The sequence below is a fragment of the Zingiber officinale genome, chromosome 4A (genome assembly GCF_018446385.1).
Source record: "Zingiber officinale cultivar Zhangliang chromosome 4A, Zo_v1.1, whole genome shotgun sequence".
Classification (NCBI taxonomy): domain Eukaryota; kingdom Viridiplantae; phylum Streptophyta; class Magnoliopsida; order Zingiberales; family Zingiberaceae; genus Zingiber; species Zingiber officinale.
In genome coordinates, this window is record NC_055992.1 from 13780749 (window position 1) to 13806379 (window position 25631).

A 25631-nucleotide genomic window follows, 5' to 3' on the forward strand; every position below is an offset into this window, starting at 1 on the left:
TTAGATACAAAATACTGGAGACATACATTTGATAAAATGCATAATGGACCACTATTTGTATCCAAGAAATTGTATATGCATATAAGTTGTTGACAACTGTGATACTAGCTATAAGGCGGTGCTTGCATCTCCAAAACTCAAATAAAGGACTATGATTGTCTTGCTAGACACGTAATAAGCATGTAGTATACGACTTGTCAATATGAAGAAACATTTTGTGGAACTGCAATTGATGGAGATACTGATAGCAATGTTTAAAATTGATGTAGGCATATGCAGAGACTACATCTTGTATTATATATTTTCTAAATATGAAATTTGGCTCATTAAAAATCCTTAAAGATTCAATTTATAAAATAAATTTATTTTACACAACCAAAAAGTCACAAAAGCTTATTTTCAATTCTTTTCACAGGTGATAGTCTCATAACTGGTCTAGAACTGATGATATATTTTCAACAAGTGAGACATTACCTTGCACATCAAAATGTAGTTGATTTGAAACTACATCTCTTTGGTTATTCAATATACCTTCTATGCTTTGACTATCTATAAAAGTATTGATTCCATTAAGAAAAGATAAATATGAATAAACACAATCCGTTATTAAATTTGTCATGCATAAAATGAGATATTACCTTGTTCATGATCTATGTGATTTTTACTTATACTTGGTGGTTGCATATCTATCTCATTTTGAAGTTTAAAATGAAATTTCCTCTTAGTTCGGCGCTTAGGAGTCATTCCTACTACAAATAATAGTTAGTAACATATTATAAATAATAAAAAGTCAATAGTTAAAAATGAAAAGGAGATACATATCACCGTATATTATCCAAGCATATATAGTAAGAATATGTTCTACTGTTATTATAATGATAATGGACTAAATATAATGCATAGACTAGATAAAATCTCTTCATAAATCAGTATCAATTTCCACTCCTGCAATATCATCACGAACCCAAACTACTTCATGTTCATTGCAATATTCTAAATTAGAAATATAACTTTGAATGTATGTATCAACATTTGTCATAGGCTGCATATTATACTTCGCTCGTGCATCAGTCATAATTATGGCATGCCAATCACAATCATTTAGATCTTCCACATAAAATACTTGCATAGCCTGAGATGCTAAAATATAAGGCTCATTATGACACCTAACATCTTTAAAATTGGTCAACATAAACCATCTTCATTCGATTTTAGTCGTTTACCTTTGGAAACACACTCACATTCAAATAAAGCGACTTTTCGACCTCCCCCATAATCCAACTCAATTACATTTTGCAAAATCCTATAATAATCAAGTTCACTTAATACTATATTGTGATCTTTTATACTTGAATAACTTGAAGTAGTTGCCCTAACAGTCACACCACAATTTTGAGTTTTTCTCTTACGTTTCACTTCTTTTGTATGAAACCTAAATCCATTTGAAACGAATTTATGATATTGTATCCTAATGATATTCGAGCCTTTTGCAAGTGATCTCAAATCATTTGAAATAGGATCATCTTCTGAAAGATTTGTATCTTTGATCTATCATACAAGAAGGACTTACTCATTTATATTTGAAAAAAAGTAATATGTATTTTTAATAACTATACAACACAGCTTACATGATTAACAAACCATGAGGTAAAAGTTTCACTATGTATACATTCAATTTGGTGTAGTGGCAGACGAGAATGACTAAGTTGCACAATTTCACGATGTTCACTGCAAATTAGTAATATTAATTTCATAAATAATGATGACTAAATAGTTATATATTTAAACAACATGAATTATTATATAAAACCATACTCTATATAAGATTGTAAGCGATGACAATTGAATAACACATATTGATGTGCATTATTTAATATCTCAATATCAAACTTAGTTGCAATGGTCTTTCCAAGTGCATAGCCAGATATGTTAAACACATCTAATGCAAATGTTGAATCAATATTTGATTATCATTTCTTGATGATTGATTATATTTTGTCTCTACATAATCTGTTAAATATAAAGAGCAGAATATCAAACATTCCTCAGCTAAATACCCCTCAATAATAGATCCTTCTGACCTATTTCTATTTCGAACATAGGACTTTAATATCCCTAGGTACCTTATGTCAAAAACACAATAATTAGTATTATTTAACAAATAATATATTATAAATATAATAACATTAAAAAGATGTATATATTACCTTTCAATTGGATACATCTAACGATAGTGAACTAGCTTAACAAGTTGTACTTCAGTAGCCAAATGAATAGTTAGATGAACTATTATGTCAAAACATGATGGAGGAAAAATTTTTTCCAACTCATAAAGGATCACTGTAATATTTCTTCTCAAACAAATCATAATCCATAGGAGAAATTACTTTACTACATAACTCTAAAAAATATCTGCTTAATCTAATCAACAGAACTCAAACTAACTTAGATAAGGTTCTACGTAGTGCTATTGGCAACAATTACTACATCAAAATGTGATTATCGTGACTTTTTAGACTAATTAATCTTGACGGTTTCATTTGAACACATCGTGATATGTTAGATGCATAGTCATCTGGAACTTTAATTTGCTTTAGAACCTTGCAAAATATGCTTTTCTCTTTTTTCCCATTGAAAAAGATGTTGGAGGTAAATAAACTTTCTTTGGTCCTTTCTCAATAGGATGAAGTGATGTTTTTATCCCCATTTCTTACAAATCAAGTCGTGATTTAAGATTATCTTTTATTTTTCCTTCCATATTCAGCAATGTTCCACAATCGACGCCGTGAGGGTTTAGCGTTAGATTAGAGTAGGGCAAAAATAAAAAGATGGTTTAATTAAGTTATTATTAGGATGGTATATGGTAATATTGATAAAATCTGTAACTATGTATTGTCTAAAATAATATTTTTATATTTAAAATAATATTTTTGATAAATATCATTAAAAGATATTTATGGTGACATTTAAAATTAAATGTTAGGAAGAAAATGTCTTAATATGTTAGAAATATGTTATATTAGTGAGTACAAGCAAAGAGTAAAGAAAATCTTTTGGATTTTTCTGCACACAGCATGTATCTTTTTAATTTCTCGATCATTAGATAGGAGAAACGATTAAATGGTTAACATTCTGAGTTCTCTTGTATTTAATTTGCTTTTCCCACCAAATCACCCATTGTATTTGATTTTTTTTCATTAATAATTATTATTATAACAATTAGTTTAATATATGCATTAGTTAATTTTAATTAAATAGAAAGTTTATAAAATTTAAATAATATTTTACTACTCGGTATTGCATTATTCACGTTAATTCTTTAATGGAAGATTCATGATTTTTATATTATTATGTAAATCCTTGTTAGGAAAAAAAAATTACCACAAAACAATCAAAGGCTCAGATTACGTGTGTAGTTTTCAAGCACAATGAACGGCTCAGATTTCTCTCTAGGAACAAAAGGGGGGTTCGATATGGGAAGGTTCAGATGCGTTTGGAGTTTCGACAATCGAGCAGCAAAGAAACAGCGTCGCGCACCTCGATTTGCCGCAATACCGCGGCCTTTTAAGAAGAGCGGGCGGGCGGGCGAGCGAGCGGAATCCAGGCAAGTAGCAAATCCAATCCTTGCGTTCAACCCCATCCGATCCGAATTCCACCGATCTCGCCGAAGGCCCGAAGGTATGCAATTCTGCTCCTTGACTCGCCGCCCTTCTTCCCGTGTGTTGTATTGAAATTCGGGAATTGATGATGAAATGTGTTGGTTTTCTCCCTGAAATCTCGATTCGGTTCGATGATTGTCTGCTCGTCTTATCAAAATGTTCTTTTGGATTGCTCAGTAGGCTTATCTTTGTTACGATGTGTTTTTTTTTATTCTTTGTTTTTCTCTCTCAAAACGAAGCATCCTTCTGGTCCATGGCAGACATCAAATTGGGCACTTTTAGATTTGATGAACGGGGCGGAGGGGATGAAGTTGGTTAGTTTGGTTTTACGGCTATTTAACTCTTGCCAAATGCAAGATCTGGTGATATGCATATGAATAGGTCGAAAGATCTCTCTAAGTGTTTGGCTCATAATTTTGGATTAGGGTTCTGTCCAATCTACATTTGTTTGATGGTTAATGAAGGTCTGCATTGGGCGATGACTATGAGCCCTTTTTCCGTTGGTCATGCTTGGACTTAGGACCTTAGACTAAGCCCAGCTCGAGATTGAATTTTGGTTTGAATTAGAGCAAAATGATGCGGGTAGTTGCCTATACGTAGTGTATTCACATGCCTAGCTAACCAGGATTACCAGCAGGATAACATACGATCACCAGGATCCTTGTCAAATATCATCGTTGGATACCATCAGTCGAACAATGCAAAGATGATTAGCTAGTTTGGTTGGGTCGATTGGTTTCTTTAGTCCAACACTGCAGGATATGATGGCATGCATATTAGTTGATTGAAATATTCCAATAAGTGGTTGGCTAACCATTTTCTAGTAGAGCTATTTCCCATCTTCTTTACCTTTTTCCCCAATCTACTATTCTGATGATCCAACAATCACGTTGAGTTATAGGATTGGATTTTATTTTTATTATTATGGAAGCATATTAAATCTAAGTAAGATTTATTCTCTTCATCTATTAGTATCCATAAGTGACTGATACATTGTCTACCACTGAATCGTGATTTGTGTTCAATTGACTAGATTGTGCTAATTCAGCATTAAAATCACAACTTGTTATGTATGGGCTTAATTACCCCAATAAAATGCTTCATCAGCTACTTCCTATTTGAAACTTATCCATTTTTTTACTTTTCACTGAATGGGAAATTTGGAAGCTATGTTCTGCATCACTAGTTGAGTTGTCATTTAGGCATGATTTTGATGGATGGATGCTGCTTCAAAAGACACCTGCTTTTAGCTTTCATGGGGTAAGTGTTTCTGTTTCTCAAAATAAGGACTATTCTTTCTAATTCTGTTAAGTTTGGATTTGTCTATTTTGGATAATATTAAAATTGCAATCTTGTAATTATCTTCAAGTGTAATTTGTATTTCCTAGTCATAAAAGCATAGCATGGACACAAGTTACTTTCTTTCAAGTTTGTGCAGAGCAGCTGTTGTTTGGGACTCCTAGGTGATGTCGGATCAAGTTTAGAAAGGACACTGAAGTCACCCTTCAAAAGGGATCAGCCTTCAAGAGGTTGGAGAGGGCAATGCTCATCAAGCCTTATAGATATGGAGAATAATGTCAACAGCCTTAGCTTGCTTGATACACACCTACCTTCAAGTCCCACATCTGTTTGTGAGGACACAAAAGTTGCAGTTGAGAATACAAAAAATGACTCCTTTGTTAACCAAGGTTCGTCTCAAATAGTTGAATGGAATATCCATATCTGTTCAAAATCTTAGCAAAAGTTAGGACAAAATTCATCTTTGCCCAGCTAACAGATTGCAGATTATCTACTATATTATTATTAGCTTTTGGTTATGCTCGTGGTCTTTATCTGTCTACTTTGTTCCTACATATGTTACCTTTGTTCTCATAACCAACAATTAGTTCTCATGACCAACTCACCTAGAAATTTGATGTTCATTAACATTTTGCAAAGAAAAGAATGTGATCAACAGAGATGACTATTTGATCAATTGAAAAGACCTCTTTTTACATCTTATGATAACTTTCTTATTCGGTGATTCAGTGATTTATTATCATTTCGGTATATGGCCTTAGTGATAGTATCTATACAACAAAATTTTCAATAAAATTCTGTTGTTTGACATCCTTTCTTGTTCCATGGTTTACTTTTAGTTTTATGTAAAAAATTTGCAATAAACCTGTCTTTATGCAAAAATGTATGTCATCTCTTTTAGGCACTATAGCTTGGAATGAGATGAGACGAGAATGGTTAGGAGACAATTCAAACAAATGCCGCAAAATACCAAGTGAACCATCAATAACGTAAGACATATATGTTATTCTAGCTGTAAGAGTCACTTTTAGCATTTTTGTGTATTGTATAGAACCATTTGCATTCATTGATATTTGGCTATTTTCTATTTGTAATAATGTAATTTCCATTTTAGCTTTCCAATAGTTTTAAAGGCATTTTCATATTTATAGTATTCTTACTTTATTATGGTTGTTAGAATAATCTAGACATTAGTTATTCTTAAATAGTTACCTCAGCTATGGTTATCTTAGAACCAAAGAAAGTTTGACTTGGAATTAAATCCATGCTGGAGTAACTAGAGAAATTTGATGCGTAGGACACAATACAAATGAATTCGTCTTTCAGAATCTTTAGAATTTGATAAATGTTGTGAAGTCATAATTGTTGCAACCATTTAGGATCAACTACGGATAAAGACTATATCACTAGTAATTCATATTTCTTAAATCACTTCTAATTACATTGTTTCTCCATCTTAGAATTCATTCTATTACAGTAATTTTTATGTTATTTTTTAAGTGTGCTACATTTTGACCCATGCAATATGTAAAATCTTGCAACGATGTGTTAATGTTTTTCGCTAAAATTTTCTTCCTCGTCTTGTTAACCTTCTCGTCTTTTCTTTTCAGCTGGTTCTCAACATACGATGACTTGCTATCCACTAGTCGACCCTTCCCGCAGGCAATTCCATTATCTGTGAGTCAAATTCTTTCTAACTCACTCCATGCCATTGTCTTATATCTTGCTACATACTTGAACATCCTACTTTATTTTGCAGGAAATGGTTGATTTTTTAGTTGACATTTGGCATGATGAAGGTCTCTATGACTAGCTGATGATTTAATATCTTCAGAAGCAAGGAAGCTTATCTCACATAACAACCAAATTTGCCTTAATATATTTGAAGATTTTATGTAATAATTTTAATCTATTTGGATTCTAAGATTCTGTTTTAATGATCATTTTACTGTACAAAATTTGCTCATGGAACTTATATATATATTAGTTTTGATTTCCAAATACTACAACGTTAAATATGTTTCAAGCCACTCATTGCTATACTAAAAAAAAAGGTATGCTAATAAGATTTGCTTGTGCAAGGATGGGAGAAGGTGAAAATAATGGAGTGTTAGACAATTTCAATGTGCTTTATTGTTTCATAATTTTATTGTTCCTTTTTGTATGCCAATTGGTGGGTAGTGGATTTTATTTATTGTTCCTATTTTAAATTATGAATCTTATATTTTATGCAATTATTATTAGAAAAAACTATGTAAAATCATAAATTATATATACTTGCAATGACTTAACATGATATAATTAATTGTATGCCGTACCAACTACTCTAGTATAAGATCCACTACTCTAGCATAAGGTCACAAGACCCTACATGTATAGGAAAGATATTAATTGACTAAACTGGTTCATAATTTTTCACACAATATAATATTTCTTTTACGATCATATTTACTATAGATGATTTAAGAATGTTAAATTGATGAGACATTTTTTGTGAATATTTTTTTGATTTACTTTAGTAGTCGATGAAAAATTTTTATAGGGCTAGATGATCATCTTAGAATTAATCGACGTAAATTTGATAATTGATGCTAACTAAGAAAAACATTGCTTTGGTGTGAACAAGGAGATTTCACTTTCTATTTTTTAAGTATTACTTTTAAGTTCTTTAAAAAGTTTACTTAATTTTGTAACTAGGGAGTTTATTTGGTTTTGATTATTTGGCATAAACTAAAAAAGAACACAAATAAATGGAACTTTGTAACTTGGGAGTTTGGTTTGATTTTATTTTATTTTATACTTTTAGATTCCAACTTTGCCTATAATTTTTCATAATTTAAGTTACAAAATGAACTAAGAGAAAAATGGATCTATAATTTTTAAATACCAACTTTGTTTTTTTCCCCATTAATTGTCTTTTGTCTATCACAGTGTTTGGTGAGGACCATTTTGATGACAAAAAAAATTGGTCTTATCGATAAGATAGAATCTGAATTGAACATTTTAGAAAGGAAAATCTGAACTCGAAAATCTTTGTTTAGCAGGACCACCAGCTTGATTCGAGCAGATAAGGAATTTATATGCCCCTAAACAAGAGAAATTAAGAAATTATGCAAAAGAGGGCATTTATTAAATATAATTTGGAAGAAGATTGATGTGCTTCGTCACATGATCATTGTCTTTTCCCTGCGCCAGCAAATCAAAAAGACAAATAGTAGTTATGCAGCAGAAAACGACAGGTTTAATTAATGCCCAAAGTCTTTAAGGTAAATTAAGATTAATTATCCATATCGTCTTTCTATGTTATCCACAATAACAAATGTCCTTTTTAGTTCGAACTGTTTGTTGCTGGTGGCCTCACCAATATAGGGACATATCTTGAATTCAAAATGCAAGTACAGGAAAGAAAAAAAGATAGCATGCAATAAATAAAAAAAAATATTAAATTGTTAGATGTAATCTATTGATGAGACTCATTAAAAAATGAGCATATAGCCAAAATGAGGACAGTTTAGTTGGTTGATGTCTTTAGAGGTCTCTAAAAAACTAAAACTGATGTTAATGATGCTGTAACATTGTCTATTTTGGCAACTATCTACATGGCCAGGGCCCAGGGACATGCTTTGGACTTGCTCATATTAAATATGATAATTTCTAACCTTTTTCTGAAGTATCAGTTAAATTCGCAGCTTGTTTCAGGTGAACAACCTGCAGAAGAGGGTTGCACTTGACTCATAACCTATCAAAGCGATAGTAATACAGTCTTCTAGATCATTTACTGAAAGAATTGCTTCATAGATATCATACATCTATAGAAACTACAAACTATCAGAAATAGGCTCTAGAATTACTCTTGGATACAAATTCTCAAAGATTGCAACATCTTTGTAGTGTTTTACATCTGTACAAAATCTCAAGACAGTCTTGTAGCTTGTGCCGCTTGCTTGTTCTTCATTCCGGAAATAACTGAGTGGAAACTCAGTTTGCTGATGTACAATGAACGCACTATTCTTCCCGCACAATCGTTTCAAGATGGCTTAGAAGTTCAGAAGGCATTTATGGAAAAAAGGAGGTTCCTTTTCAGGTCGGGAACTATAAAGTTCCTTACAAGTGTTGTTGAAGTGAAGGCAACTCAAAACAACTAGAATTAAATGGAGAAAGGATTTAACTTTAATAAATGCCACAGACTGTCTTCCCTCCAACTACAGCTGGTAAGAAAACAACCGGTTGCGAAATGAGAGAGACATTAGTAGATCCTGTTGTCAATCAGAACTACCTTCACTATTGTCACTCCGAGATCCAGATTGGATGATAACTCGAGCTCCTGAAGTTAGCCTGAAGGAATAAAACAAGAAGAATGAGAACATGAGAATCATAAATGTCAAGTGGCAGGGAATGAGGGCAATATAATTCAACCTTTCTTCAATTTGAATCACTGTTTCTTGACAAGGAGTCCTGTTTCTAAAAGACTCTAACCTAGCAGATGTTCCATTTATTGAGGAACTCTCTATAATCCGTTTGCTTCCCCCGTTTGATGAATTGAGTGGTGAGGATTTGCAAATAGCTGGCATGGCAGGAGACATCCTTGTATCTAAAACTGGGCTCACTGCTGATTCATTCTGATCGTTCCTTGAATGCTTCGAGGTTGCAAGTTTGATGGTCCTAAGGAGAAACTTAGACTCAGATAAATCGACAGCCTTTTTGCCATCTCTTCTGGAATTATAAGGCATGTCAAGAATTCTGCATTGGAAGTTTGTGTTTACTTCTTTTATATGAATCTCAAATTAGATAACAAGGGTGCTATACATCATTAATGTAGGATGGTACAAGGACGGCATTAAAATTAGAAAAAAAAAAAGATGGGTATTAAATGTCGAGCCTTTGGGCCACCATTTCTTGCTACTGCATAGAATGATACATATGAGATTTTGATTCTGTGAATTTGTCAGACACAATTAGCTTTGACAATGTAGATGCTAAAAGAGAAAAGAGATGAATGTAACACAGAATTTAACAAAAATCAGGATGTCTAAATGTACTAAATCTACATAGTTGGGTAACAGATGATTGCGCAGACAAATCAGAATTTCGGGTTCCCGATTGCTACATTAACAAGGGGATCAATTGATAGGAGATAAGAACTACAATTTGAAAAGAGTCCTAGTCTTGTTCTAAAAAATCAGGCGATGTTGCTCTTCCTGGTATACCAAGAAAGAACAAAAAATTTCAATTAGCATCTTCTCAGCTACAAATGACTGTATGGGATAGTTGGCAACCTATTGAGCTCCTAAGCTATGAAGGTATTGCTTTGCAACAAGTAAATAATCATAGCTTAAGCAAAAAGGAACAAGCTAATTGGCAACAACATTTCCATGTGAGCTTCAAACTCAAGTAAACTCCAAAGTAAACAAATTTAGTGGTTTTTTTATACAAAATGAAAAATCAACACTAGAAATATCTCACTTAAAAAATAAAATAAAATAAAATAAAATAAAATCTTGAGTTCAATTCTGCACTACCTGTCCTCATCGATAGATGAAGATTGTTTTATATGAGGAAGTCCGCCAATTTCTTCATTGTACTTTGTTTCATTCATGCTCCTTCCAAAACTTTCGTTCAGCTTTAGCCCCTTCCCTATTTCTCTTTGGCTCTCTGCAAGGCAGTTTATCTCACCCATAACAAGTGAATTGGTAGACAATGGTGAGGTGAAGTTCATATTGGTGATCCTTGGTCTATAAGTTGGCGCAAATCCAAAGCCATAGTGGTTTTTAACAGTGGTTGACCCGCAAGTGATTAGGTGCATAAGCATACTTGTGGTTTTAAATTTCGGTCCATTCAGGTGGAAATCTTCCTCGCCTTCCAGAACACTAAGATTATTCCTCCTGTTCACTTCATCTCGTATCAAGGATTCTAACGTATTCATCCTCCCAGAAGAAATATCACTTGAAATTGTTGTTGCTGGTGATCTCCCAACTATAGCAATCTCAGGTTCCAACTTAAAACGTAGAGTCTGCTCATTTTGGCTCTCATTGTAGCCATTATGTGGAGAACCATCACTGAAAGAGACACTAACATTTTGCAGTTTATTTTTGATTCTTTGTACATCTCCACCCTCAGTTTGGGTTGAAGCATCCTGAGATCCAACCACAGGATTGCAGATTTTGTACTCGTCCGGGTTCGGAGAGCCCACAGCTGAACGTGGGGCACTTTGACCACCAGGCTCTGGCGAAAAGTTCCCCGAGGAAGTCAATTGATGGGTTGAGGGGAATAGCTCAGCATCTTGCATAGCAGGAGGAGGTGATGAATATTTAGGTGACGGTGGGGGAAACTTTGTGTCCTTAGTTACCAACCCGACCGAAGATGGAGAACAAGAAGCTTCTTGGACCTTATAACTGCTCGGTGATGGATCCTGAGGGGGTTGCTTCAGATTCTGAATTTTAGCATTGCCCATTCCATGATTGTTCCGTTCTGAATCGAACAAACGCATTATTATACCCGACCTTAGAACTGTAAAATTTAGAGAGGGATACAAGTCTGCAATGTACCTGGAGGGGTTTGATTCATCAGCTCGGAACCCTTGAGCACATACTCATTTCCCTGTGCCGGCAGAATCAGATCGTCCTCGGAGAGATCATGCCACACGAAGCCATTCTTGTAGCCCCTGCACCAAAACCCAATCATCCAACCAAACTCGAGCAAACTAGGGTTCTCACAATCTCAAATTTCGATAGCTTACCTCTTGCAAGACCACGAATACATGGCGGCCATCCCTTTCCCCCTCAGCACATTAAGCCTCTCGATCACATCTGCAAAATCAAACACGAAACAGAATGAAAAACGCCTTTTTTTTTTAAAGAAAAAGAAAGGAGCAAACCCCTTCCTCATCCGCTCAACAGAAAAGAAAGTTCCAATTTTTACCTTTTAGGTAGAGTCCCTCGGGGGAGCAAAGGGGGACTTCAATGAAGTGAGGGTGCTCGAGGTGTCGATTCCGGCAGAGGTAATAGACAACCGGAATCTTCCCCCCTTGCTGGCGCTCCTGCGCGTGGAAGTGGTGCTTCGGCGGCGGCTCCGCCCACACTCTGGTCCGGTCCGGGCTGACCTGCGGCGCGTACCTCCTCATCCTGGCGTCCATTGACACTCTCCTCGTTTCAAACCCCTTTCCCGTCCTTTCCCTCACGCCATGCTTCAGGAGCTGGCCATTGGTGGAATTGGACGGAGAAATCGACAATGGCTGCGAATTAAGAGGAATCAGGGAGGAGGAGGAAGCGGAAAGAGGAGAGGAAGTATAAAATAGTGGAGGTGAGACGGAGGAGTGGCGGAGGAGGATGAGGAGGTAGTGGACTGCTGGTGGTGGGCAGCAGCTCGCTGTCGCCTCCTTCTAACACGACGAGGGAAGAGCGAGATGAAATGTGATTTATTATTATGGGAGGGGAGGGAACGATGTAATTCTTCATTTATAGACATGCAATTTACTTATATTATATTTAGTTTTTTTTATGAATTATAAAGCTAATTTTAAAAATTAAAATATCTGGTCTTTCCATTTTTTTTTTGTTTGTTTGCCTCGAAGGAATTAAAAAATTAAGCAATCAATAAAATTGGATTTGTGGGGCTAATTAAGCTTTTAAATTAAAAATTAAATGAAGAAAGAAAGAAGCAGACAATCAATATGATTCAGGAAAGCGATTGGTCTGTCATGTTTGGTTATTTTTAAAAGTTTTGTCTGTATCTCTTCATAAAAACAAAATTAGCCTTAATTATTTTTACTGCTGTTTTTTTGAGATTTAGTATATTGTTAAATTACTTTTTAAAGATGTAAAATTCAGGACAAATAAATAAATAAAATAATTACAAAGAATTTCTCACACAAGATTTATATTAACACTAACATGGAAATCTACTACTAATCATATTGATAATATAATTAATCTGAAACATAATTTACGGAGAAAATTTAAAATTAAATATGATCGTGTGTGTGATGTCATGGTTGTCTTACAGTGATGCCATCCCTATTTTTAGGGTTTATGATGCCATGAGCATGGTTCTATTGCAATAATTGAACAAGATAATTTTGATGGTTTTAGAAATTCAGTAGACCAGGCAACAACTCATGAATCATTGTCCTTTTCTCCTTCAACAACAATCATCTCTCTCTTCCCCCATCTAAATAGAGTAGAGTTGGTTTTTATACCCCACCTATGAGATAGGTAAGGGAAAATTTACATGCAGTTTCTATTGATAAACATAATTTTACATATATTTTTCATTGGAAAAATTTTTTATTTTCACTCCCTAGTCTAATATACTTACCTAATTACCCATGATATTTTAAGTATAAAAAGTCTAAAAATGAGTATAAATTCTTTTAAATTTAGTACATTAAACTATTTTCTATCAAATTGAGTACGATTTTTTTCCCACCTCAATTTAATGGAAAATATACTAGATTTTCTTTAAATGGTACTCAATTGGATGGAAAATATTGTTGGAGCAATCCCAATGGTTCGTGGGACCATGTGTTTTGGTGTTTGGGCAAAGGATTTAAGTTAGGTTTACCCTTGTTATTTGATATGTGTACTTGAGTTGTGCAGGACTGCAGGTGACACATGTGACTCAGGTTGACGGCTTCGGGTCCAGTAAAGGATGGAGCATCCGAGGGACCGTGGACAAGGCAGCAAGGACAATGGCCGAGGGAAGCGACTTCGAGACATACACGAAGGATGACATTGGAGACAAGCCGCGGGCTTGGATGCATCCGAGGGACGAGAGCCAAAGGAAGTAGGCTTGAAGGCAAGAGGTCAAGGTTGCAAAGAAGAGTCGAATGAGTTGTGAGGGTACGAGTGCATGAGAGATTGTACTCGGAGTAAAATCCTAGTTTTAGGGTTTTACTGTAGCGGCACCGTAGCAGCTACTGTAGTGCACTGTAGCAGATAGCCGTTGAGAGAGCCGTTGGGCTGACATCAGTCGACTGGTGCAAGGACCAGTCGACTGGTAACAGGCAAATCAGGTTCTGATTTGTTCCAAGCTCTATAAGAAGGAGCTTGGTATGACCGGCCAAGGTGACGAAATTAGACTTGGTTAAAGCCTAATTAGTAGTCACCAAAGTGCTCAAGGTTCCCTTGTGTCCAAGTGTTGTTGGTGAGTGTTGTGGTGAGGTTTCTCCACCCACAAGGAGGTTGAGCTAGCCGGAGTTTGCCGGGGACTAATCCACCGATGGATTGAGGGATCGTCCACCTTACGGATACGTCGTGGAGTAGGAGCAAGTTATCTCCGAACCACGTAAATGAACGTGTTAGCGGTTTGCATTTCCATTCTTGTATTTAGTGTTTAGCTTTCTATTTGTGTTTGTTTGTATTCCGCTGTGCTAACATCATAGGAAGCAACGATTTGGGGGTGCCGTCTATCCAACCTCCCTTCAAGCCGGCCACCGATCCTCCAACAAATATACTAGATTTTCTTTAAATTATACTCAATTGGATGAAAAATATACTAAATTTTTTTCAAATGGTATTGAATTTAGGATAAATTATATTAAATAGGAAAAAAGTCGTACTCAATTTAATAGAAAATAAACTCAATTATAGTTTAAAATGCTGAATTTAATAGAAATTATACTCATTTTTAGGCTATTTATACCTAAAAAAATAGAAAATATACTCGAATATACTAGATTTTCTTTAAATGATACTCAATTGATAGAAAATATACTATATTTTTTTTAAATGATACTTAATTGGATAGAAAATATACTAGATTTTCTTTTTACATGGTGCTGAATTTAGGAGGAATTATATTAAAACGGGAAACAAAATATGCTCAATTTAATAGAAAATATACTCGTTTCTAATATAAAGTGTTGAATTTAAGAGGAATTATACTCATTTTTGGACCTTTTGTACCTAAAAAATCTAAGGACAATTAGGTCACAATATTTGCATGAGGGAATTGAAGCAAATAAAACTTGACATGCAGAGAGTGGAAACAAACTTTTTTATGAGTAGGGATTGCATTCAAAATTCAAATTATGATTGAAAATTTTTCTCTACTTTACCCATAGTTCAATATCATAATATACCATCCTTTTATAAATTTTAGGATGGACCATGAAGGGATACTTAAGGTGAGCGTTATTGTCACACGTTAATTATGTGAAGAAGAAACTTGATTATTTAACTTGAAATTAAATAATAATTTTTCAAAAATATTAAATATTAAGGTCCATTTTTGTGTGCGTGAAATACTCTTTCTTTCAATAATTTTCGATCAATTTTTTTATAGAGAAAATAAAATATTTGTTCTCACAGACAAACGGGTTTTAGTTCAACAAACTTAAGTAATTCAGTAAGGCAGCCCATTTAAGGGCCATAACTAGGCCCATTAATCAGAATGAAGCTTCACAAACTGGGCCTAATGGGCCTTCCGCAGTAGCGACGCCGCTTCTTGGCGAAGCGGAGTGACTTCTTCCTTATCTTTTCGACCGTTCGCTGCTGCTCTCGTGGACACCTGCTCCAGCCATCCATGGCAGCGCAATACCAAACCCTCAGTCTCTCTTCTTCCTCCTGTGCTCGCCCTTTACACGCCGCCTTCCTCGCCCGGCCGCTCGGTCTCTCCCTTTCGACCTCCTCGCTCGCCCCCGGAGCTGCCGCTGTTAGGCGCCTCGTGGTCGTCGCTGCAGTCAAGAAGGCCGTCGCCGTCCTCAAGGGTACCTCCAACGTAGAGGGGGTCGTCACCCTCGTCCAGGAAAATGATGGTCAGTTAATTATGTAGCTCGCTTCCTTGTTCTTCTGTTTCGTTTGGTTTTGGGGCTTAGCGAAAGGCTGGAGAGTGATTTTGGGTCGTTTTGAGTGAAATGCATTTGCTTTTTGGATGCTGATTTGGATTTATACTGGCTTGAAATTAGCTATCGCAGAAAGTTTTTGATTTGTTAGATAATGAAATGAGGTCAAACATAATGAATTGAATACCTGTTGTCTGCAGGGCTCACTATCTCTAGGAGACTTTTAATGTGTGCCAATTGATTATCGGATCAGAAAAAATATTTCTTCATATTTGTTCTAACAAAGGTAGTTACGCTTAAAATCAAAGCTGAATTTAAAGTTCTAGATCATGAAGAAGTCATAGATTGAAATCCTTTGTATGCTCCGTGTTTTGTTTAGCAGTAGCAAGAATTATACTTGTTCATTAGATTTTTAGATTTTTGTTTGATAGAGATGGTACCCATAATTTTCTAGCTTAAGACACAAAAATTAAGTGTTTTATAAATTATCCGAGCTCACATGTTTTTTCAATGCTGGGAAAAACTGTTCTATATGGCACCTTTGTTTTTTTAGGTTATTGGCAAAATGAGAAGAGTTGAGTTTCTTGTGCATCTCTTAGTTGTGAATTAGGACATGTCCTCTAATGATAGAAAGAGTTTCAAATATAAAGTTTTCTTACCATATTAATGCAACTTGTACAGAATTTGTTATTATCTTTTGAGTAAGATGCATATTAATTTTTTATTTGACTCCTTGTAATTCTGCGTTAGGTCCTACAATTGTGAATGTTCGTGTCACTGGACTCACCCCTGGACTTCATGGTTTTCATCTTGTGAGTTCTATGCATAGATACTCATCGCTTCACTTCAAAATGTAAACAATAATTTCTAATGTATTTCTTTTGCAGCATGAGTATGGTGATACAACTAATGGTTGCATATCAACAGGTCTTGCTTAGCTACTCCTTGGACTCTTATTGCTTGTGTAATAGATTTCTCGTTTCTCTGGTCACTGAGTTCTTGTGGTTTTGATTCTCTTATGGTTTATAGTTTAGCTTCCATATACTTACTACGGTTTCTTAGTTAACGGGTATGTGTCTTTTGCTCATTTGTTACCATCTCATTCTCATTTCTCGTTTTTGCTTTTGAACACCAATCCACTTTAATAGGGGCTCATTTCAACCCTAACAAAATGACACACGGTGCTCCTGAAGATGAAATACGTCATGCAGGTGACCTAGGAAATATTGTTGCTGACTTTGAAGGTAGACATCCATCTATAATTTTCCTTTACATGTATATTTTTGATGTACTAATTTAGAGCTGATTGAGTTGCATTATGATTGTTCTTCCGGTAATGCAGGTGTGGCTGAGGCTACAATTGTGGATAAGCAGGTATTACTCTTGATTCTAATGTTATTTGGTTTCACTACCGTGCATTATTGTAGTTTCCTTTTTTACTATCTACACTGCCAAATCCTTTTAGATTCCTGACTTCTTTTTTTTTAAATTTTTTTTTGCATCTGTTTCCATTTTTTTTTGTTTCATTTCAACGAATGTGTAGATACCATTATCTGGCCCGAATTCTGTAGTTGGCCGTGCCTTCGTGGTCCATGAACTTGAGGATGATCTTGGTAAAGGTACTGGATAGTTGCTATTTCTTTTCAATGATCTATTGCTATCAAATTTATCAGTTCATGATCTCTATTGAATTTCGTCACTCTTTCTTTTGATTCTTCTAGGTGGTCATGAACTTAGCCTGACCACTGGAAATGCTGGAGGAAGATTGGCATGCGGTATGTAATACACATTTTGCAAGAATTATTTTGTTGTTTTTTTAAGTAGCAAAAAATGCAAGGAGAATTAGTTTGTAAGGCTCACTAGGAAAATAGAAGCTTAGGATTTGGAGTAGTCTTAGTCTAAGAAGAGGGGATGACACAAGTCAAGAGCATCTGCTATGCATTGATGGATCTAATGATACATTGAATGTTCAAACACAAGCACAAGTGTAATGCTTTGATATTACTCGTGTTTCTTATTCAAAAGTTAGCCCTTTAACGTAGATTAAATACCTACTTAGTGAAATGGATTGTTAGATGGAGAATACGAGTAAAGTAATAGAGGCTAGTTAATTAAACTAACAGAAAGCATCTAGGCCCTTAGTTAAGACAACACCCTGTTAGTCTCGTTAATACCATCACAACTATCTACCTCATTCCAAACGTCCTCACACATAAACACTTCCACTGAACCCGCAAGTAATTCAGTCGAATTAACAAATGTCTCAACCTCACCCGTCAACTTTGGAGAGACAAATTCTAGTTCGGGTGACTCCTGTTCCTGATCAAATTTCACTCGGCTTATGGCCAGGGTCTCTCCATTAACGGCAGGTATACATTCTTCAGGAATTCTTTTTTCCCCCTTTATCAAACAATTTTTACCAGGAACCAGTGAGATTTGGACTGCTCTTGATATTAATTATTAAGCGGATTGATTGACTAGCTCTTGCTTATCCGTATGGACTTCTTGATTTAAGTTTGTAAAATTTGTTGTGCAGGTGTTGTCGGTTTGACTCTACTGGAGTCATTACTTGAGACGCTTTCTTAGTGGCTTCATGATATCAGAGATCGAATCTTGTTTTTATGTCAAATACATTAGATTAAATTTCACAATTTTCAGGCATGTGGATTGGAAATGAAATCCGGTCGACGAGATGGAAAGGAATTGCGTTGAAAAGTTTCTTTAGATGCTGCCGTAACTGGTACTTTTACTTGTCTAAAAGTGACTGTGCAGAATATCTTTTTCAAGTATAATAAATTAATCCATTTTCAGAAACCGTTTTAAACATTGAAGCTTTCCTCTTTTCAAAGGAAATCTTGTTTAATTTATTATCATCAATTTCCTCTTTTCCTATTCACGATTGTTTTTCTTCAGAGAATTAGCCTACTGATTGAATATAAATTATTAACATTCAAATGCAATCTGATAGAAATTTAAAAGAAATGAATAAAAATAGACAAATAGAAAATTATAAAAATGTTTTATAAGAAAAACAGCTTGACAGAGTAGATAATGCAGGAATTAAAAAAGATTTGCCCATTTCATAAAAAAAAAATTATGAATGAATATCAAATTATAATTCAATGATTTTCATGACCTTAATAGTGCTGCGATAGTCTTGATCCAAAATGTCTTAACATGATTCCGTTTCATGTAAAAGAATAACTAGCCCTTCAAGAAGAAAATTGATAGCCATATTGGGAATAGTAGAAACTCTTTCCCCTGCAGTAGCACAAGAACTTTCCAACAAATCTCAGAAGGGCACAGCCATGGCACTTACGATGGTCAATGTTTTGATAACGAAATTAAAGAACTAACCAGTAAACTTATTAACGTATAATTGATTCCACCGAGCAAAATACCGACTTGAAAAATAATAAATAGTCTAGGCAAAGCGTCAACTACAATTAATGACAAGCCAAGTAATCTGGTTTTTTCTTCTTTTTCTATATCAGTTATCATCACAATTAACTTTTTGGATTCAACCGATTGGACTGCCGGTCCACTTGGGTTTTAAAAACCACAGATAGTTGAAGCTATAACTACACATCAGGGTTTGATAAAACTAAAACAAAAGCTCAATCAAGCAGACACAACAATGAAATGTAGTGAGTCAGCTACCTTGAGTTCTTGAATTGGTGTGGTCTCCAGCGATGAAACAATTAATTGTTTATCCGTGACATTTGCAGAACATTGAATCGGTGGCATTTGTGTTTCTTCAATTCCCTTACGGTCAACTGTGAATCAGTTGTATAGAACCAACTTCTTCCCCATGTATCTCATCCCCACACCATAGGCGATTGCCAGAATTAGCCATGACACGAAGGTCAAGTAAAGGCCACCTCGGAGTGCCATTGAATTCGGATTAATCTGGTATTTTGATGTAAGATCATGGCCTGCAGTTTTTGAAACCATATCATCAGCTACTCTGTAGGAAAGGATGAAATGCACACGCCCATCCTTCTGCAAGGACCAGTTGGCAGCATCTTCAGGCATGGTTGAACCGTAGATTTGGATAATGCCTGCTGTGACATGGACCGGGCTAGCCGAATGAGCAGTAGACAGCTTTCCAGGTAGAGAATCCCACTCAGAAAATGGCGCCTGTGGAGAAATTGCACCTAGCACGCTCATGAGATGCTTCTTTGCAGTTTTGTTGTTAGGTTCTTCGGTAGGGTTATCTGGATCAAAAAAGTTTAACAATCAAACGCCAAATAACCTAATGTTCACTTAACGTATCAAGAGTGGTTGATAGTTTAACTGACCCAACAAACCATTGGCAAAGTAGATGATACATTTTGTAGGTACAGACGTACAGTTAGTATATTTGTTTAAAAAGTGTTATCATTAAGAAAGAACACTATGGTACCTGGTTTTGGCTTTATGACGATTTCCTTATATTCATCCCCAGACTCAACATGAGCACCAGAAGAACCCGAGGATGAGGCTCCATCAATAATAGTCGTATGTGGCACCATAGTTGTTGCCTTGCTAGTTGAGCAACCAACCTGTAGAGCAAAAAGGAATAAATTATGCTCCGAGTCTTATTATGGCAGCTATATCAGATATATACTGGATCTTACCTCTTCAACAAAGTCAAATGTGTCTGGTGGACTGATGCTCCGTGAACCAGTATCGTTGGTTGCATCAAAGAATGCTAATAAGTCGTCAACCATCTCAAAATCAGACGGTCCCAAGGTGGGTGAGTAGAGAAGTCCATTGATTTCTGTATTTTCATGCAGGAAAAGATCATCACTAGGTGCATTACATAATGCCATTTTGTCTTGACTAGAAAGGGAACCATCATATACAAAATTCAAATTATTTGGTTGAACATAGATATTATCCTCCGGCTGGAATATTTGTTGTTGTTCTGGTTGCTCAGTATCTTCATTGATAAAGTCAAAGTATTCCTCAACTTCAAACATTTTCCGTAAATTGATATTCTCATGAATCACATGCATGTCCTGTGCATGGCAAGTCTTCATAGGATAATTATCATATTCCTGATAGGAAAGATTTGTGGCATTTATGGTATCACCCAACTCCACATATTCTTCCTTGATATTTGGATTGTCTTGATTATGAATACAATCATCAGCAGGAGGTTGCTTCTCCATTTCATGAGCAACAGCAGCTACACTCTGCTGCTTAGGCTCATCAACCAAGTTGGTAAAATTATCATCTTCAATTATTTCATCTGGGAAATTGGTTGCATCTTCAGCAAGGCTACCACACTCCTTCCTGTCTAAATCTTCTGTAAAGTTGGAAGCATTCTCCTGTTGATTCTTTGAATCTTCACTCTGAAAACAATTGAAAAATGCAAACTATTTAGTAAGAATTCATTGTCAAACCAAGTTGGAAATTGAGATTGACACCTGGTTGAGACTATTTTAGACAAACTTCTGTCAAGGAACTTTTGTCAGAATAATTTTGTGGATAACAATCAACACAGCAACTAGTCATATGCACAAATAAATTATTAGAAAAAACCGCTACATGCATCAATTCATGCCAATTACAATGGTATTAGAAAGAAGTGGCCCCATGTTATGCTGATGCAGGCACTTCCACATGAATAATGCTGAAGCAACAACAAGTGTAGACAAGCAATTCCTCCCTTGATCCAACAAAGTGAGTTATTATCTGCACACTATAAGACACTCAGTCCTAACTATTTCCGGTGTTACATTACTTTTCTAGCCAATTATCAATATATCTAAGGGCGTTTCAGCGACACCAACTCATTTACAACTCTTTAAATAACATATAGTTTTTTTGGTCTCTCCAACCTTCACACTTTTAATCCCAACAGATTTGTAACAGATATACTGGAAGAAAGTCAAAGTAATGTTTTTTCCCATAAACAGTCCATAGTAGTGTTTGGTTTCAGAATATCAACATTTCAAGACATCTAGCAGATCTTTCACTTTATAAATTGTACAGGAGAAAAAAATGAACCCATAACTTAATACTTCTATCATTGTGATATAATAGTGCAAAGCTTGACAGATACTTGAATGTGAGGCTTAATTTGAAATACAACGACTACTAATACATCAAATAGGCTTCTTCCTAAAGTTTGAAGATTCCAATTTGTCGTGTACACGTTCAACATCAGAGAATTGCTTACGCATCTACAAGTGTCAAACTTGAAACTAATATCTTAATTCAGAAAACTATCACACGGACTAATATAAATCAACAATTTGAAAAGGGATGTTAGATAGATTGAGAAGTCAACAGTGATCTTTGTGCAATCAGGCCTAGGAGCAGGGAGTTATTATGCAAACTCAAGCATAAACTAAAAATAGCATGTTGTTTCTCGCTCGAAATCGAATCAGCTTGCAACAGATGAAACAAAGCAATAGACTGTAGGACAAGCAGTTAACTCATGATTGTTGAACTAATGCGTTATATGAATAACAAAAAAACGATAGAGGCATAACAGCAACATAAATAATCTACAAACAAAGAGAGAGAGAGAGTTAGAGGGGATGGCGCCAAGAATTGAGAATTTGTCTCGATTAAATTTTATATAAACGTAGAAAAATATGTTATCGAGCAAAATGAAATTAATCAACAAATGCAAGTTCCAGGCCGCATGATTAACTGTACTATAACTTATGTTATAATTATACAACGAAAGATAAATATCCAAATGAAAACGAAGTAACTAGTTCTCAAACCTGCATGAAATCGCTGAGCTCAAAATATTCCTGTTCTGTGGCTACATAATCCCCACTATCTGGCAACAAAACGACACCGTCGGCCTCCTCTTCCCATTCTTCTTCAAGAAACGGTGCTCCATATTGAGCCCCGTTCATTGGCCCGGAGCCACTCTTTTCAAAGATCCTGCAAATAACATAAGCGTCCTTCCCCACCCATGACTCTTGTTTCAATACTTGATTCGATCATCAAAACAGTTTGATTCCAATTTTGAAAAGGGGGAAAAAAAGGATCGATCGGTCATAAGAAGTACCTGAGGAATTCCAGTCTTGATCAAGTCCACGTCATCGAGACGGTACTCGTGCATAACCCAGTTGGTCCTGGTGCCTCGGGGCGCCCGGCCGGCGTGGAAAACAAGCGTCTTCTTCATGCCGATCATGTGAGTGCCGCGGAGGACGGGTCGGTCCTTCCCGGTGGTCTTCCAGTACCCTTGAGGGGTGGCGCGGTTGGTCCTCGATTGGTTGGAATACTTGCGGCCAAGGGAACTGAAGAAGTACCACTCCTTGTCGCGGCTGCGGATCCGAGAGAGCCCCGGGAGCTCCCAGGGCTCGCACCTGTAGAGGTCGACCTCCGCGACGGCATCGACGCGGAGCGGTAGCCCGCGGACCTTGCGCTTGAGGTAGTAGGAGACGAGCTCGTCGTCGGTGGGGTGGAAACGGAAGCCGGGGGCGAGGCAGGGCGCAACAGGGGGCGGAGGCTGCGGCGGGAGATCGGAGGAAGAGGCGACGTCAGCGTTCATGAATCGGAAGGAAGCCGGATCGATTTAGGGATTGGATAAGAAAGTAAAAGTCGAGGGCTCCGACTCGATCAAAAAGGAAAGAAATAAAGGATCGGAACCCACAGCTTCTAGAAATTTCTCATTAATTTATCTTTGATCCTTTGATTCCCGTGAGACTACGAAACCTACGCCCACTTATCTTTCTTACGCGAAATATTACGCGTACCATCTAAGGTTCTTTCAAATGCCACGTAATCGGGTCCGATCGTGTGATGATTCCACGGTGAGATGTCAAGTTGTTTCGCTTGCGTAAGTAGTTGCCTTTAGGAGTCGTGATGCATTTGATGAGCGGTCAGATCAGGGCAGTGCAGACCTTTTCGCATTTTAATGAAAAAAAAAATCTCCCATCATAATTTTAATTTTATATACAATCTTCCTATTTAAAAAAAATTATTTTCTAAATAGTATCATTATCAAATTATTCCTAAATATATAAAATCTAAAATAAGTAAAAAAATTAAATATAAATACAATTCCTTTTAAATTCAACACTTAAACTAGAATCGAATATATTTTATATCTAAATTATCCCTTATATTTTTTAGGTTAAAAAAAATCTAAAAATAAGTATACTTTTTGTTAAATTCAATATTTTAAATTAGAATTGAATATATTTTCTATCAAATTGAGCATGATTTTTTTTTCGCTTAAAATAATTTCTTTCTAAATTCAGTATCATTTAAAAATAATCTAATATATTTTCCATCCAATTGACTATCATTTAAAAAAAATCTAACATATTTTCTATCAAATTGAGGCAGAAAAAGAGGCATATTCAATTTGATAGAAAATATACTAGATTCTATTTTAATGTACTGAATTTAAGAGGAATTATATTTATTTTTGGACTTTTGCATCTAAAAAATATAAGATGTCTATTATTTTTGGCTAGGGAATGGAAATAAAGTTTTTAGGATATGGACAATGCATGTAAAATTAAAATTATGATCGTGGAGTGTATGCAAATTTTTCCTTAATTTATTTTAAGAGGCCACCTATCCTCTACTATAAAATAATACAATTCTCCTCTTCTGTAAAATAATAATTTATTCTTATTATTATATTTTTTTTATTTTTTTTTATCTAAATCGATATAGTGTAATAGATACAGTATCATAACTGTTACATAGTTATAATAGCTATGATTCCGTAGCTGCTATAACATGGTAAAAAAATTAAGAGACCATAACTTTTGTTTTGTATTGAACTATGAAATGTATAATATATCAAATTAAAGTTCATTCAAAGATTTTCAATTTGATATATTGTGTATCTCATGGTTCAATCAGAGTCAAAGTTAAGTCTCCTAAAGTTTATAATTTTGAGAGAACATTACTTTTGATTCAGTTTGAACTATAAAACTCACAATATGTCAAATCAAAAATATCTGAACGAGCTTTAATTTAATATTTTTTTAGTCTTGTGGTTCAACCCGAGTAAAAAGTGATGGATTCGGAGCGTAGCAGAATTCTCTTGAATCATAGATCTCTTCATAGTACATATAGTTTTAAACAAAATAACATAAACATATATTTTGAGTTCTTAATAGGCGTGAATAATATCACAAACACATAAGAGCCTCATGTGTGATTTCTCTAGCGGTATCCACGCGCACTAGATCACAAACTTAATACGATTTATTAAGTGCTAACCTCTTGGATCAACAAAATATTTTGAAAGCACTATCGAATCTTTTTGATGGAAGAAAGAGAGAAGAAAAAAAAAAGAGCTCATCCTTCCAACCTTTCTAAAGGTGGCTATTTATAGCCTCCAAGTAAAATGAAAAGTTAAGGTCTTTATTAATTCTTTATTTAAGTAGAATTATGTCCTCCATTAATCACGAAGATGAAGAGTTATGACCTCCGTTAATTCTTCATTTAAGTAGAATTATGACCTCCATTAATATTTCAAGGAAGATGAAGAGTTATGACTCTTCAAATTTATCAAGGATCACCATGATTGTGTCTATCTAAATTCTCTACTCCCTTTTTTTGAATAAAATACAATCATATTTGATCTTGACTCGTATTAGCTTCCAATATTCCAGAATTAATTAAAAATCTAATTAATTATTATTGATTAATTTTAGTATCTACTAAAATAATCAATTATAGATAATGTTCACGTCTATGCTATGCATGCGACCATCTAGGTTTTATACATGAAGGCAATATAAATCCATACACAGACTAAGATAACCATCTAGTAACAGTTTTTAGTCACTTAACATGATAAAATTAATATTAGTCTTAATCTATAAACCACCATAAATCGATTACTGTGTAATTTAATCTCCTTATTTAACCTACATCCCAATTAATTCTGTACATTATGCATCATTATCAAATTA

At 35.2% G+C, this 25631-nt stretch overlaps 4 protein-coding genes across 9 annotated transcripts; 2 read left to right on the forward strand and 2 right to left on the reverse strand.

Moving 5' to 3' along the window:
• The first annotated feature begins 3491 nt into the window (after positions 1–3491).
• LOC121969584 lies at positions 3492–6961 on the forward strand. The gene is made up of 6 exons (XM_042519753.1): positions 3492–3678; positions 4862–4919; positions 5103–5347; positions 5860–5947; positions 6569–6635; positions 6718–6961. The coding sequence occupies exons 2-6, from the start codon at positions 4864–4866 to the stop codon at positions 6769–6771; spliced, it is 510 nt and encodes a 169-aa protein (XP_042375687.1). The 5' UTR covers positions 3492–3678; positions 4862–4863; the 3' UTR covers positions 6772–6961.
• A 1844-nt stretch (positions 6962–8805) lies between these two features.
• LOC121969585 (protein SOSEKI 3-like) lies at positions 8806–12376 on the reverse strand. Of its 3 annotated transcripts, XM_042519755.1 has the most exons (7): positions 12265–12376; positions 11877–12189; positions 11695–11764; positions 11504–11619; positions 10478–11426; positions 9375–9698; positions 8806–9293 (listed from the first exon to the last, which is right to left on the reverse strand). In XM_042519755.1, exons 2-7 carry the CDS (start codon positions 12088–12090, stop codon positions 9221–9223), a joined length of 1746 nt encoding a protein of 581 aa, XP_042375689.1. In that variant the 5' UTR covers positions 12091–12189; positions 12265–12376; the 3' UTR covers positions 8806–9220. The 3 variants fall into 3 exon arrangements, with proteins under 3 accessions (XP_042375689.1, XP_042375691.1, XP_042375688.1); XM_042519757.1 differs by having other exon boundaries at positions 9375–9620; positions 11877–12376; XM_042519754.1 differs by having other exon boundaries at positions 11877–12376.
• A 3048-nt stretch (positions 12377–15424) lies between these two features.
• LOC121969586 (superoxide dismutase [Cu-Zn], chloroplastic-like) lies at positions 15425–18552 on the forward strand. Of its 4 annotated transcripts, none has more exons than XM_042519759.1 (8): positions 15425–15711; positions 16489–16550; positions 16626–16665; positions 16887–16982; positions 17081–17112; positions 17282–17357; positions 17460–17513; positions 18275–18552. In XM_042519759.1, the coding sequence occupies exons 1-8, from the start codon at positions 15480–15482 to the stop codon at positions 18322–18324; spliced, it is 642 nt and encodes a 213-aa protein (XP_042375693.1). In that variant the 5' UTR covers positions 15425–15479; the 3' UTR covers positions 18325–18552. The 4 variants fall into 4 exon arrangements, with proteins under 4 accessions (XP_042375693.1, XP_042375692.1, XP_042375694.1 ...); XM_042519758.1 differs by having other exon boundaries at positions 18397–18552; XM_042519760.1 differs by having other exon boundaries at positions 17310–17357.
• Positions 18553–19188: 636 nt separating this feature from the next.
• LOC121969587 (NAC domain containing protein 52-like) lies at positions 19189–23336 on the reverse strand. Its single transcript, XM_042519762.1, has 5 exons — positions 22757–23336; positions 22464–22649; positions 20358–21077; positions 20144–20282; positions 19189–19955 (listed from the first exon to the last, which is right to left on the reverse strand). Exons 1-5 carry the CDS (start codon positions 23240–23242, stop codon positions 19522–19524), a joined length of 1965 nt encoding a protein of 654 aa, XP_042375696.1. The 5' UTR covers positions 23243–23336; the 3' UTR covers positions 19189–19521.
• Between the last annotated feature and the right edge of the window lie 2295 nt (positions 23337–25631).

Coding starts and splice junctions, on each gene's coding strand:
- LOC121969584 (XM_042519753.1), top strand. CDS start 4,864: ATGATTTTGATGGATGGATGCTGCTTCAAAAGACACCTGCTTTTAGCT. Junction 5,948..6,568: donor CCAAGTGAACCATCAATAAC/GTAAGACATATA, acceptor TTTTCTTTTCAG/CTGGTTCTCAACATACGATG. Junction 6,636..6,717: donor CGCAGGCAATTCCATTATCT/GTGAGTCAAATT, acceptor TTTATTTTGCAG/GAAATGGTTGATTTTTTAGT.
- LOC121969585 (XM_042519755.1), bottom strand. CDS start 12,090: ATGGACGCCAGGATGAGGAGGTACGCGCCGCAGGTCAGCCCGGACCGG. Junction 11,765..11,876: donor CGAGGGACTCTACCTAAAAG/GTAAAAATTGGA, acceptor TTGATTTTGCAG/ATGTGATCGAGAGGCTTAAT. Junction 11,620..11,694: donor TATTCGTGGTCTTGCAAGAG/GTAAGCTATCGA, acceptor GTTTTGGTGCAG/GGGCTACAAGAATGGCTTCG.
- LOC121969586 (XM_042519758.1), top strand. CDS start 15,480: ATGGCAGCGCAATACCAAACCCTCAGTCTCTCTTCTTCCTCCTGTGCT. Junction 16,666..16,886: donor TAATGGTTGCATATCAACAG/GTCTTGCTTAGC, acceptor CCACTTTAATAG/GGGCTCATTTCAACCCTAAC. Junction 17,514..18,396: donor TGGAGGAAGATTGGCATGCG/GTATGTAATACA, acceptor CACAATTTTCAG/GCATGTGGATTGGAAATGAA.
- LOC121969587 (XM_042519762.1), bottom strand. CDS start 23,242: ATGAACGCTGACGTCGCCTCTTCCTCCGATCTCCCGCCGCAGCCTCCG. Junction 20,283..20,357: donor CATTTGACTTTGTTGAAGAG/GTAAGATCCAGT, acceptor TTTGCTCTACAG/GTTGGTTGCTCAACTAGCAA. Junction 19,956..20,143: donor CGTCATAAAGCCAAAACCAG/GTACCATAGTGT, acceptor TTTTTGATCCAG/ATAACCCTACCGAAGAACCT.